We start from the raw sequence: 14,843 nt of genomic DNA on the forward strand, positions 1-14,843 counted from the left end.
AATATTATCATAAAGTTTTATATCATTGATATGTATTGAACCTTTTATATTATTGATTTTTATTATTTTTTCTTTTAATGAAAATTTTTATTTTTCTAAAAACAACTCATCAATTTATATATCAATTTATATATATATATTATTTAATTTAAATAAAATTTAGATTTTATTAGTATCAACATTTATTATTGTTGTGCACTACGGAAGCGTGTAAACTGTAAAGAGATAAAGCAAACACACAAAACACCAATATTTACTTATTTCACCCTCTTAACATAGGGTAACATCCGCAGGCATGCATCTTCCACTATCAACAATAAATAAATTATCATTACAAGCTCATAGTTATACTACCCATCAACCTAATTGCATCCAAGAGAATCCATATAACTTTAAACTGCTCATAGTAAATATATTAGTTAGTCTCTATCAGTCTCTTCTAAACATAACCCAATATATTTACTATTACAACACTACACTATAAGGGTGCCTTCAACTATATGGACAAGAGCCCTCTTACCAATGAACAAAAATCACTTCCTCTTAAATTCTATGTCCTTACTCTACCTTAGGTCAAAGCCTCTCTCCACTACAATGGGCAAGTGCCCCTTATCAATGAGCAGAGTCAAATCCTCAGCAATTGATAAGACCCCTCTCTATAATAGACAACAGTCTCACTCCATGAGCTGAAAGCTAAATAACCCTTTCCACCATTCATCTATTTATAATATTAATTTGCTCAATCATAATCTGAATAGGAGTCCTACTCAATTTAAAAATAACACTAAAATAAGAGTTATACTTTATACATAAAATATTCCTCTATTCTATTGAGGAATATTTATCCTACTCAAATTAGGAAAAGGTCTCTTCAAATCTTACTAGAATTTTGAGTCATAATTCTAATAATCTCCACCTTGACTCAAAATTCATTAACCATTGTATACTTTAAATTATTGGGTGCCTTCAATCATCACATCTCTATGCTTGAGCTTGAACTATTCAAATCATCAATCTCTGCAATCTTCATCTTGAGTATAACTTACTTCTTTCTTTCAAAAATTTTCACGTAATCAATTTTCTTAATTTTGCATCAAGAGTTCCACTTCAATTTCAACTCTCAATCATCACCATTATTACATGTGCGACTTTTATATGTCATCACAGCTCCACCTTTAACCAAACTCACTAATATCATTCTCATGTTCTTATATCAATTTGTTGTGCACTACGAAAGCGTATAAACTACAAAGAAATAAAGTAAACACACAAAATACTAATATTTACGTGGTTCACCCTCTCAATATATGGCTACATCCACGGGCATGCCATCTTCCACTATCAACAATAAATCAATTATCATTGTAAGCTCATAGCTATACTACCCATCAACCCAATTACACCCAACGAAACCCATATAACTTTACACTGCTCATAGTAAATATATTAGTTAGTCTCTCTCAGTCTCCTCTAGATATAACCCAATATATTTACTATTACAACATTACACTATAAGGGTGCCTTCAACTATATGGGCAAGAGCCCTTTTACCAATGGACAAAAATCACTTCCTCTTTAATTATATGTGCTTACTCCACTTTAGGTCGAAACATCTCTCCACCACAATGGGCAAGTGCCCCTTATCAATGGGCAAGTGCCCCTTATCAATGGGCAGAGCCAAATCCTCAATAATTGATAAGGCCCCTCTCTACAATGAGCAATAGTCTCACTTCATGATCTGAAAGTCAAATAACTCTTTCCACCATTCACCTATTTGTAGTATTAATTCCCTCAATCATAATCTAATTAGGAATCCTACTCAATTTAGGAATAATACTAAAATAAGAGTTTTAGTTTATATAGGTGTCGCAAGGTGTTTTGTGATCGCCTGGACGAACACTCACCGAAGTGGGAAAGAGTGAGGAGTCGCCACTTTAATTTTGAGAGAAATTAAAGAAAACCATTTGTGAAAATAAATTAAAATGAAACCACTTCAAAAACAGAGATTCTAGGTTCGGGGTCCGTAAACGGGTGGGGAGGTGTTAGGCACCCCACCTCGTCCTTCAATGAGGGTAAGCAGATTTAATTTTAAGCTCTTTATAAATTAAAATCAATAGTTAGGAGGTTCGAACGAAGATGTTAATCCTCTTGGTAAAAGAGAATATTTGATTTTTCACCAATTCGGATTACCCAGATATATAAATAAATGAGACGACCCTTAGTGAGTTACTGTTGCGTATCAGTTTTGTTTACGGGGTTATTTTGCATATTTGTTAGAATTCGATTTGAGAATCGGATAAGAACTCTCCTCCAATCCCTTTTAGATTAAAATTTCAATTGAAGATCGGATAAGAACTCTCCTCCGATCTCTTTTAGATATTTATTAGAATTTATTTTGGATTGAAAATCGGATAAGAACTCTCCTCCGATCTCTTTTAAATATTTATTAAAATTTTGGATTGAGAATCGGATAAGAACTCTCTTCCGATATCTTTTAAATATTTATTAAAATTTTGGATTGAGAATCGGATAAGAACTCTCCTCCGATCTCTTTTAAATATTTGTTAAAATTTTGGTTGAGAATCGGATAAGAACTCTCCTCCGATCTCTTTTACTTGAATGGGAGTCGGATAAGGATTTTTCTGACCTTTTAAAATTTGATTACAGCTACACATCATAAGAGCCTAAGACTAAGGGTTCTGGCATCTGACGATGCCAGGGACCCGAATGAGGCTTTTTTTAACTCATTGGTACCTCATGACAAGATAGGGGACATCATACTGACTTTTACCGACCTCCTATGTGATCGCCTTACCAATACCTTTCGGCTGGCAATATTTGCTCTATTTCATTTGCTATCCCGAAACTCAATTTTACTCCGACCTCCCCCACTTTTACCCAGTCATATTCTCGAGCTAGTCTAGTGGTTCGACTTCATAACTCTCTGATTTATTATCCGAACGTTTATTTTAAAAAAAAACTCTTATGTTAAGACACTGTTACCAACGTTTTATCAAACTACCTGTACGCTACCCGTAAATAGAACACCTACATTAAGAGATAATAAAAGACCAAGAATAAATAAATGACACGAACTGTTACATCAAAAGATAAACTCATGAGAATAAACACCTACGTGGGGCCTTCTGACACAAGACAAACTTTAACGAAAATCACGTGCATAAATAAAAAGAAAATAAAGACGAACATTGGATAAGGCAATGGTTCAAACACTCACCTGTAGGAAGTTGAACCTATTGAACCAACTATGGAGTCACGAATATTGCAGAGTTTCGGGCTAACAGTCTGGGGACTAATGCTTGCCTTGTAATGACGAATGCTAGTTAGCATATAATCGAACCGGAATGATAATGAATAAGATTGAACTCATAAAATAAAAGTGAATATAAAGGTGATGAAAACAGAACTGAAACTTAAGAAAGGGTATCACAGAACAATAAACAAACTGAAAATCAGGAATTCCAGTGTCCAATATTTCTTCAAAGAAAATACTTTAGAAAACTGGTTTCTAAGGTCTTTCTAGCTTAAAAATAGCAGAGTAGTGAGACTGAATCAATTTTCAGAGCCTTTCCACTATAATTACCACCCTTTTTTTCATCCTCCTTGAACAGTTTTCATGCAAGTATTTATAGGGACCGGGTGCTCCTCATGAAAGGTCAGGATTTATTTTGAGGGAGATGGAAGGTTTGGATTTTGAAGGACATGATCTGACGCTTAGGAATTAAAGAGAATCATAATGAACGGCTGAGATCCTTTTCAGAAATTTTATTTTTTTTCCCTTCTAATCTGATGATTCCAAATTTTCTTGTTCAGGGCGATCCAAGGGCTGGGAATAAAAGGCGCCGGTCTTGTCGTCTTCTTCTTTGATCCAAGGGCTCCGGACTTGTCCTTACAAGTAAGATCAACGGTGGAGATTAGGATGTACAGCACTGTCATGACATACTCTGGCACCTGTCAGTAATGTGGGCAATTCTGAGGCGTGCGGTGGGGATTTCGTCTGCGATGCTTTAACTACCTCGGCTCTGATTATGACGACAGTTAGCGGCAGTTGTCTTATTCTCTTTGTTTTCTGACCTCTCCACCCTTCTGATCTTTCTAACATGATCCTTTTCCGATCTCTCATGCTGGGCTCCCCTCTTCCGACCTCTCCTACTCTGGTCTTTTCCTTTATCCGCTCCGGTTCAGTCAAAGCATTTATTCCTTCGATTTCCGAGGCATCTGCTTCGTTTTCTGCTCGCAATAAATGCTCAAATTTTCCTTATATATATACCTTCAACAGGAAACCCCTCTGCATTTGATTTTCCCTTCTTTCCATCCCACATTTCCTGTTCTAACTGCTCCGGCAATAATCCCGGCCATGATAGTTGTTTTTGATCTTTTTCCGATTGTCCTCTTTATTCCTCGACTGAAAATTTACAATCCCGGTGATCGGAGAATTATGATAACTTCATTTGATGACAGTGAGAGAATCGAACTAATTTGCCGACCTGGATCGAGGACTTCGATCGTGTCAATCTCGAATCGTTCGACCGATATAATCGGCAAACTGGTTTCGAGCGAGAAGACTGCTAATATTCCCCTTAACATCGATGACTTTGAAGTTCATTTGGCTCCTCACCACATTGGGCGTCCCAACTACAGCTCGGTTCTGGTCGATGACAAAGGAGATGACTCTCCATCCTCATGAGAGTCATAATCACCCCATCTGAGCTGTACGTCTATCCGCTGTCTATGACCGGACAAATCTTTTGATTCAGCCACGAGACTTGGCTTTGACATAGGCCTTTATTAGATAGGATGTTCCACTGATCTCTTAAGATCGCCCCTATGATGTAATCAGACCTTTAATGTAATCCGATCTCTAGAGATTGCCCAAATGATGTAATCCGACTTTTAATGTAATCCAAGCTCTAGAGATCGCCCAAATGATGTAATCTGACCTTTCGGAAATAAAGTTTTATTTTGACAACTATCATTTTTATTATTATTGCATTGATTATTTTCTGATCTCTAATGTGTTTATCCGATCCGGTTCCTAACTGAACAGCCCTTGACCGATCCGCACTTCCAAACATTCGCCTTAATTCACCGATCTCTAACTAGCCGATCTCTCCTTATTATGGAATTTCTGGAATATTCGTGAGACGTGTCAGAAAAAGCTGGCGAATCCCGCTAACCGATGCGCCGCTTGGGACACCGTGAGCATTAAATGCTCAGACTAGTATAAATAGGGGATGAGTCCGCCAGTTGTTTCCTTATGTCATTTTCAGCCTTTCACGAGCGATTCCAAAATCCTCTCGTTTTTTCAAGTTCTTCCGACACCGATCACGCTTCGGTAAGGGTTTTGATCTTTCTTTTAATTTGAATTTCCTCTTTTCTTTGAAAATGAGTGGCGCCGAGGGTCAGAGAGCGGCAAGCCCCCTTTCCATTCAGGTCTCGTGGTCGTCAGATGAGGTAGAGGTAGTTGGAACAAGCGGGCGATCTGATCCCCCTAGGACCTCCATTCCAGCCCGCGGTCAAGCAGCATCCTCGAGGCAAACACATTCTTCAGGGAGAGAAAACCTTCCCATGGACGAGCTGCCATCAATCCTTTAAGAAACTGACCTGCAGTCGTTCAGCCATGAGTATAACATTCAGCCTGATTCATACGAACTCATTAAGTGTCACAGCGATCTTCGAGTCGATCACTTATTTGAAGAGAATGATATGATCATGGTATATGAAGAGCAACTAAAAGCCGGGCTGCGGTTCCCTCTTGACGACTTCTTCAAGGAAGTTTTAAAATTTCACCAAGTGTGCATAGCCCAAGTTCACCCGAACTCATGGCGGATCCTAGTGGCCTTCAGAGGTCTTTGCCGAGCCAAAGGACTCAGTCCAACGGCGAAGGTATTCGCCGAGCTACATAGGCTAACTCATCGAAAGGAAGACGAGTACTAGTTCTTTCAGGCGAAGCCACATTGTGGGCTCTTTACTGATCTGCCCTCCTCCCTGAAGAATTGAAAGAATCGCTTCTTTATTCTAAAGAGAAAAATTCTGAACGGCTTTGAGGGTTTCCCACGCAACTGGCTACACCAGAGCCCCTTACTTCCGAAGCGCATCACCCTGAATAGGGAAGAGGGCCTAATGGTAATGAAACTGAAATATCAGGAGGCCAGACAAAAATTCTCTTGTTTAGATGCAGTAACAGCCGAACTGCATCATTGGACTATGCAGTTGGTCACTGGCCAAGAACGCGGGCTTTAGCTCTCTGACCTCGGCTTCAGTACTTTCTATATCTCTGATCTTTGGACCTTAGTAATCTCACTGACCTTTTTCTCTGTGCAGGTATGGCAAGCGGTGAGGCTTTTAAAGAGAGCCGGAAGCAGAAAAGAGAGGTCTCCCGGAAAGTGCGGAAGATGAAGCGGGCCGAGCTGCTTCAGACACCCAGGCATGATCCTGGGGAAATGCAAGGAGGTTCGTCTCAACCCTTGGGACAGCCGATCCCCGACATAGAAGTGGTTCGATCTCCTCCTCGTCAAGAAGAGCCGCCACCACCCCCTCCAGTTGCTTCGAGTGCGGAAGGGGGTCCTTCCCAACCACCTGTGAGGACCCTTTCCCGTGGCGCCCAAATCTTGATCCACTCCCTGGAGAAGAACCGCACGGTTCGAGAGAACCCGGGTTTTGCTAAGGTCTTGGGGTCCTCCATCTGCCTTTGGGAGGATCGAGATAGGCTAACCCCGAACAACCTCGACGATATCCTGACGTAAACTATGAGCCTGAGCGTGGAGAGTCTGGTGAACTAACATATTATCCGGGAGAAGGCTCACCGCTTGAGGCAGAATGTCGAGAAGGTGGGTCAGGAAGCTGCTTCCCTCCAATCTCAACTTTCGTCCGCCCAAAACTACATATCTGAAATTGAGGGGCGGATGAAATTTTACCAGGATAAGCTGGCCGAGCAGGCTCATGTTCTTGAAGATGTTCAGGCGCACCGAGCTGCTGAAGTCGCTCGCCTCACTGAGGAGCTTAAAGCAAAAGAAGAAGAGGCAGTGACGAGGGAGGCCGATGCTTATGTGAACGCTCATAGGGATCTCTTGGCCGAGCTCAGGAAGCGATATCCCGAGGAGGACTTCTCTTGGATAGTGGATCTGGCTCCCCAGGATGAAGGTGAGGATAGTGAGGAGGAGGCTGAAGGTCAGAGAGGAAGCGAACAAAATGTAGAATAGGCTGGGGGTGATCCTCCAGCCAAATGACTTGTATAAATTTTAATTTGAAATGAAATGAAATTCCCTTTTTGTTTAATGAATGGATGGGATCGGAAAGTATCTGAATTGCATAAGCACTTGATTGTCTGAACATATCACAACAACTAAAAGTGATTATTAATCTAAGTGTAAGGGGTCGGAAAACACTATAAGCATGAGATCGGCTGAGAACAAACGCTAAACGGGACTTGATTAAAATTAAAAATTTGATTTGAACACTTAAGATCGGAATCATCATTAAACCGAATTGGAACCTTAACTTGATTATTCTCAAACTTTTAAAAGGGAGATCGGCAATAAGACTGGTGGCACGAAGGCCTAATGTTGGTTCAATCTCGTTTGACAAGAGAGATCGGAAATATAATTGACTGATCAGGGGACTTGACAACTGGTTTGAGAGATCGGTGAGGCTTTAAATGATATGGGGACTTAGTATTGATTCGATTCCTTTTGAGGAGGGATCGGAAATGTGATTGGTTGGCAAAGGGAGACTCAGTGCTGGGGATCAGTTTCAGAGTTTATTGATTTCGAAGATCGGCCAAAATATGGTGTCGACAATAGGAAATATTCTTCTATCCTATTGAGGAATATTTCTCATACTCAAATTAGGAAAAGGTCTCTTCAAATCTTACTAGAATTTTGAGTCATAATTCTAATAATCTCCACCTTGACTCAAAATCCATTAACTATTGCATACCTCAAATTATTGGGTGCCTTCAATCATCACATCTCTATGCTTGAGCTTGAACTTTTCAAATCATCAATCTCTGCAATCTTCATCTTGGGTGTAACTTGCTTCTTTCTTTCAAAAATTTTCACGTAATCAATTTTCTTAATTTTGCATCAAGAGTTCCACTTCAATTTCAACTCTCCATCATCACTATTATTGCATGTGCGACTTTTATATGTCATCACAGCTCCACATTTAACCAAACTCACCAATATCATTCCCATGCTCTGATATCAATTTGTTGTGCACTGCGAAAGCGTGTAAAATGCAAATAAATAAAGTAAACACACAAAACACTAATATCTACATAGTTCACCCTCTCAACATAGGGCTACATCCACGGGCATGCCATCTTCCATTATCAACAATAAATCAATTATCATTATAAGCTCATAGCTATACTACCCATCAACCCAATTACACCTAAGAAAACCCATATAACATCAAACTGCTCATAGTAAATATATTAATTAGTCCCCCTCAGTCTCCTCTAGACATAACCCAATATGTTTACTATTACAACACTACACAACAAGGTGTCTTCAATTATATGGGTAAGAGCCCTCTTATCAATGGACAATAATCCATTCGTCTTGAATTCTATATCCTTACTCCACCTTAGGTCGAAGCCTCTCTCCACTACAATGGGCAAGTGCCCCTTATCAATGAGCAGAGCCAAATCTTTAGTAATTGATAAGACCCCTCTCTATAATGGACAACAGTCTCACTCCATGAGCTGAAAGCTAAATAACCCTTTCCACCATTCACCTATTTATAATGTTAATTTACTCAATCCTAATTTGATTAGGAGTCCTACTCAATTTAAGAATAACATTAAAATAAGAGTTATACTTTATATATGAAATATTCCTCTATTCTATTGAGAAATATTTACCCTACTCAAATTAGGAAAAAATCTCTTCACATCTTATTAGGATTTTGGATTATAATTCTAAAAATTATCAATGGATCAAACACCAAGCAACTAATTATGATGTACATTCTGGCTCTGGGAGAATGATTAAGAAAGTTGACAAACTCATGGATTGACCCATTACCCAATGGATTATATATAACATTTAACCTATAAAAAAATAATTACAATCGAATATTTTAGTTTAAGTTGAGACAACACTTTTTTTTGAAATATAATTTTCAATATTATCATTCAATCTGATATTTTTTTAAAGGAAATGTTTATTATGATAATGTTTCTTAATTGCTTTTATATAAATATTCGATACATTATTTTTTACATAATGAAAATATTATATAATTTATTTATATATTAACTAAAAAAAATTCTTTTACATTTGCTATTAATGATATATATTGAATTTTTATTTTTTTCATCGTATCATATATTTTTATCAATTAATAAACATGGGACATATATCCAAATTAATAACTATAAACATTTAGTAAGAAAGAAATTACCTCTCTCAATTTCTAAAGGCCACTAATGATAGTATGTTATTCAATTTTTAAGAGATGCTATCATTTACTTTTAAGAGAGCATAATATATGCAAGATCAATTTTATGTAATAAATGCAATCATTTACAAATTGAAAATAATCAATGATATCATTTACTTACAAAACACACACATATGTGCAAAATAAGTAATTTTTTTATTTAATAAATTGATAATAATTGATAATTACATAATAAAAGAATATATACTTTTTTTATTTCTTATCATATTTATATTTATAAATTCACTGAATATAATTGAAATTAATAAATTTTATATAATTTATGAATTAAATTAAAAAAATAAAATTATATAATTAAAAAATAAAAAATAGGGAAAAATAAAAAAAATCTTATAATTTAACCCTTTGACATATGAGAGATACTAGTTTAATTTTTATCAATTTAATACTTTGTATTTTTCTTCATTAACAAATATGGTCCAAACTATTAATTATTATTAAATAGCGCTGACATGGCAATACATAGATGACACGTCAATACTACATATTCGCCACATAAGCGTCATATTGACGTTACATAAACATCATGTCTATCATATATCGTCATGTCAGTACCATATATTTATTGCGTCAACGTTATTTAATGATAATTATTATCAAATTAACAAAAATTAAACTATTATTCCTCTTGTGTTAAAATGTAAAATTATAATTTTTTTTTTTAACTTTCCCCAAAGAATAAGCAAAATAATTGATAAAAGTCTCTAATCCTCGAGTTGTTAGATCTAGAACAAAAATTCTTTCCAAAATCATTACTTCAAAGGCCTACATTAAAAAAAAAAAAAGCAATAATCAGAGATGATTAAGCTTTTGGATAAGAAAAAATTATTACTCATTAGGTAATTCCACATGTAATCTTTGTTGTACCACTTGCCTTGTTTTGGCACTTGGCTTCTGGCAAATAAATAATTAAATTCAACTAAGTAAAGACTTAACACTCCTGAACAAATCCTACATATAAAACCCCAATCCTCCATGATTGGATCATAACCATTGTCCCAAAAATCCCACACAGCAACAGTGATAAAGCATGGCTTTACACATGCAGCACGTGCAAACAACATGACTCAAATAATGGGTTTCACATGTACATGTATTTTCATTTTCAATTCCAATTTTTAAAGTTCTAATCATCATAGTTGTATTGTTATGCAAATAAAGGGTTGGGCTGCATTTGAGCGCATCTGGGAGGTCTATTGACCGTGATTTAATCGAAAGCATTCATGCTAAGTTTTTTAAGATATTTTTTAATAAAATAACCTTTATAAAAAAAAAAGGGTTAGGCCTGCAATTTTTTGGTTGTAAGGAAATTGTTTTCCCTTCTACTATGTAATGATCATGTAAGTTTCTTCTGGGGCCATTATGCCAACGTGATTAGTTACCTTTCTTTACTTTATGCTGGAAAATGATCTTTAAAATTTAAACTTATAGGTCAATGTGCCAACACCACCTGCAACTGGAGCTTGAGAAAACATTGGCATGGAGTGACCCAATTGAAAGCTTTTATTCTACGAGCCTTTCTATTAGAGTTGTTGTTAAGAAATTTTAACTCTTCAGCCATAACATCAAACAAGCACTATATGGAGTGAGGCTAATATCTAAGTTGGACGTCATTCTTCGGCATAAATTTAATATCAATCAAGCTTCATTTAAAATTAATTATATAAAAAATAAAAAAATTGTAAAAAAATAATTAAACATATAAATAAGTCATGTTTTATGGGATAGCATAATTACCATTTACTCATTTTTTTTAAATGTTTAAAACGTTAGAAAATGGAAAAAAAAATATTTATAAAAAACAATTTTCAACTAAATAAACCAACCTGTACGAAGAAAATATCTAAGATCCAAGAAACTTGTGGGTTGTAGAAACGTGCTTTAGCTACTGCTTTGACAAGAAAGGAATCTCTCGTGAAACGAAGATAGAAACCCACCGCCAACCATGAAAGTGTCGTAGCTAATACGTAGAAGACTCTGTGATTTGCCCAGCTGCAAAACGAAAGAAAAGAAAATGTTAACCACATGATCCACGCCAAATCAAACCCACATCAAATCATTTCATACAGTATTATTAAATTCAGCCTGAAAGTTAATCCGGTAAAGTAATCAAGTGAATGGATAAATAGTTGAATCAGTAAATTAATGATTTAATAAATAAATAATTAAAAATTAATTAAATATATAATTTAATTAAAATTAATTAAATATAATATGTGTTAATATAAATAAATATAATTAATTAAATTTTAATTATTTAAAATAAAATTTTGATATTTATTAAATTATATTCAATAATTTTTTTATTTTATATAAATATATTCAAGTAATATAATATATAATTTTCTTTTTTAATATTTATAAAATATGAAGTATATATTAAAAAGTAAATATATTGAAATAAAAAATACATAACTATGAAGTTAATTCAATTAATTTTGATTTTAAAAATTTTTATGAAGTTTTGAATTTAATTTTATATATCAAAAATAAAAAAAAAGAGATTATATTAAATAATTAGATTAGTCAAATTAATCGAATTACATTAATATATTGATTTAATTATTGAGTTAATTAAGTTATTCGATCACTTTTTTATATGATTTAATTATAAATTAAGATTAATTTAAAAATTAATTCATTAATTTATTTATTTAATTAATTAATTTAATCTAAATTTAACGACTATAATTTCATATATGGCGACAAATCATAAGAAATTCTTATTTAAATTTGCTACATCAAATGAACCAGACTTATGAACAAGACGTTCGCTCCTCAACTTATCAGTCCAATCCATAACGACGAAAGTGCCATTCTCCAATTAATCAAAGTTTAAATTTGTGGAAAATTTCTGTGTAGTACATTAATTATTGAAAAATATTTTAAATAATTTATAAAAAGGACAGATATTTACAATTGGGCAATGCGTTTCATCTTAGAACGAGCCACGTTTTTTAAATTGAGAGGAGTGCCAGAAGGTCCTGATTGTGACTATATTTGAATTATAATTAACCAGATTAATTTGATTAAGATTGATGTAATGTGGAAATTAGATAAAAGTCCAGACTTTGCTTTGCCAACGCAATCCTATGACTAGGAACACGTGCCTTTGTCTTCAAATTTTGGCCCAGAACTCCTTAGCCTTGGCCCACTTTTTCGTTAAGGAAAATATATCTCATTAATTTAAAATAAAATATAAATTTTAACTATAAAATGATAATTTACATATATATATATATATATATATTCATTTATGTAGAATTTCCATATTTGCTAAATTTATTTTAAAAATAAAACTACAATAAAATTAAATTGCATATGTAGAAATATTATTTTATACAAATATTTATAAAAATCTTGTCTTTTTTATTATTTTATAAAATAATATAATTTTAACTATCAAATTAACAAACACTTTATATTTAATTGCAATTTCTTTTGAAATTCCGAATTATTAAAAAAAATTTAAATTTTAGTCCGTATATTATAAATAAATAATCTTTTACATTAATTTTAGGCTAATTTCACTTTGATTAAGAATTAAATTCAATGCCTCGTGGCTGCCAAAATGATCTCAATGCCAAATCAAAATTCCATTATTCTCTATTCAATATAAGTGGTGGATCGTTAGTATACTTCACATCAGCATCATACATACTAATCTTCGAATCACGACCATTGGATCTGTGGATCCTATTGAATTGAAAGTGGCAAACTTGATATTTTAAAATTTAAACAAAAAAAAAAAAAAGTTTTATATTCCATAACATGTAAGGACATATCACAATTATTGTCCTCCAATTTTTCATTTTTCTTCCCCAAGATATACCTTCCCAATCTCAACAACAGCCACGTTTTTCTCCTCCTTCTCCTCCTGTACAACACCACCCATGGCCGGAGCTCTCTCTTCTACCATACATGGAAATCTCATAGCTCGTGCTGTCTCCAGTTCCAATCCTAAACACCCATTATTCTCTCATAGACCCATGGTAGTTGCCATGTCCACTGACCAGTCTTATTGGAGCTCTGTAAATGCTGACCTTGACACACATCTCAAGCAAGCCATTCCCATAAGGCAACCGCTCGCGGTCTTTGAGCCCATGCGCCATCTCATCTTATCCGCCCCACAAACTTCCGCACCCGCCTTGTGTATCGCCGCTTGTGAACTCGTTGGTGGCCACCGGAACCAAGCCATGGCTGCAGCATCCGCTTTACGTCTCGTGCATGCTTCTGCTTCCACTCATGAGAACCTGCCTTTGACAGACAGGCCCAGGCCGACGCCCAGAACCAGGCCCACTTTATATGGCCCTAACATCGAGCTTCTCATAGCAGATGGAATAATACCATTCGGGTTTGAGTTACTGGCACGGGACGACGACCCTGCCGAAAATAATTCGAATCGGGTTTTGCGTGCTATCATTGAGATCTCACGTGCCATGGGTTCACAAGGAGTGATCGAAGGGCAATATAATGAATCACAATACGAGGAATCGGAGGGGGAGGAAATATTCCACGTGGGATGGCTTCAAAATGTATGTAGAAAAAAAGAAGGTACCTTACACGCGTGTGCGGGTGCGTGTGGCGCAATATTAGGAGGTGGAAGAGAAGGCGAGATAGAAAAATTGAGAAGGTATGGCTTGTATGTAGGAATGGTACAAGGAATATTGAGCAAGGTTGATGAAAGGAAGGAGTGGTCAGTGAAAGAGGTGAATAAGCTAAGAGATTTGGCTCTTAAAGAATTGAAAGATTTCAACCAAGCAAAGGTTAAAACAATTTCTATCCTTGTTGAGACCAGGTTTTGTAATTTATGAGTTTTACAAGATAAATATTATTTTTATAAAAATAAAATAATATTTATTTTAAATGTATTTAATGATTTTACTCTTGCTATATATATTTATTTTATATGTAAACACACGGAGGGGATATTATTTTGTCCAAATTGTCATTTATTTTTAAAATTAATTATAATTATATATATATTATTGAAATTAATTTTAATATTTATAAAAATTTAAAATTCTTAATTTTAATATTCATATAATTTTAATAATTAGTGTCTTCTAAATATTATCGTCACTAATCTTTTCACGACGAAAAATTTATCGTTAAATCCTTTAAATGTTAATTATATAATATTTTATATCGCTTCTAATAACTTTTAGCGATAAAATATTTATCATTAAATACTTATTAATTTTATTTTTTTAATATTATAATAATTAATATAAATTAAAATTTTAATATTATATTAATAATAATCCTACTTATATTAAAAAATTATGTTATAATTCGTAATATAGTAATTTTATAATTATAATTCCATAAGTATTATTAATTTATTAAAAATT

General features: G+C 34.4%; 1 protein-coding gene across 1 annotated transcript; it reads left to right on the forward strand.

Annotated features, from left to right (window-relative positions):
* Positions 1 to 13,273: 13,273 nt before the first annotated feature.
* On the forward strand, positions 13,274 to 14,360 carry LOC131179215 (heterodimeric geranylgeranyl pyrophosphate synthase small subunit, chloroplastic-like). Its single transcript, XM_058145351.1, has one exon. It carries the CDS (start codon positions 13,383 to 13,385, stop codon positions 14,301 to 14,303), a length of 921 nt encoding a protein of 306 aa, XP_058001334.1. The 5' UTR covers positions 13,274 to 13,382; the 3' UTR covers positions 14,304 to 14,360.
* The last annotated feature ends 483 nt before the right edge of the window (positions 14,361 to 14,843 follow it).

Source organism: Hevea brasiliensis, chromosome 4 (genome assembly GCF_030052815.1).
Source record: "Hevea brasiliensis isolate MT/VB/25A 57/8 chromosome 4, ASM3005281v1, whole genome shotgun sequence".
In the NCBI taxonomy this organism is placed as follows: domain Eukaryota; kingdom Viridiplantae; phylum Streptophyta; class Magnoliopsida; order Malpighiales; family Euphorbiaceae; genus Hevea; species Hevea brasiliensis.

Coding starts and splice junctions, on each gene's coding strand:
- LOC131179215 (XM_058145351.1), top strand. CDS start 13,383: ATGGCCGGAGCTCTCTCTTCTACCATACATGGAAATCTCATAGCTCGT.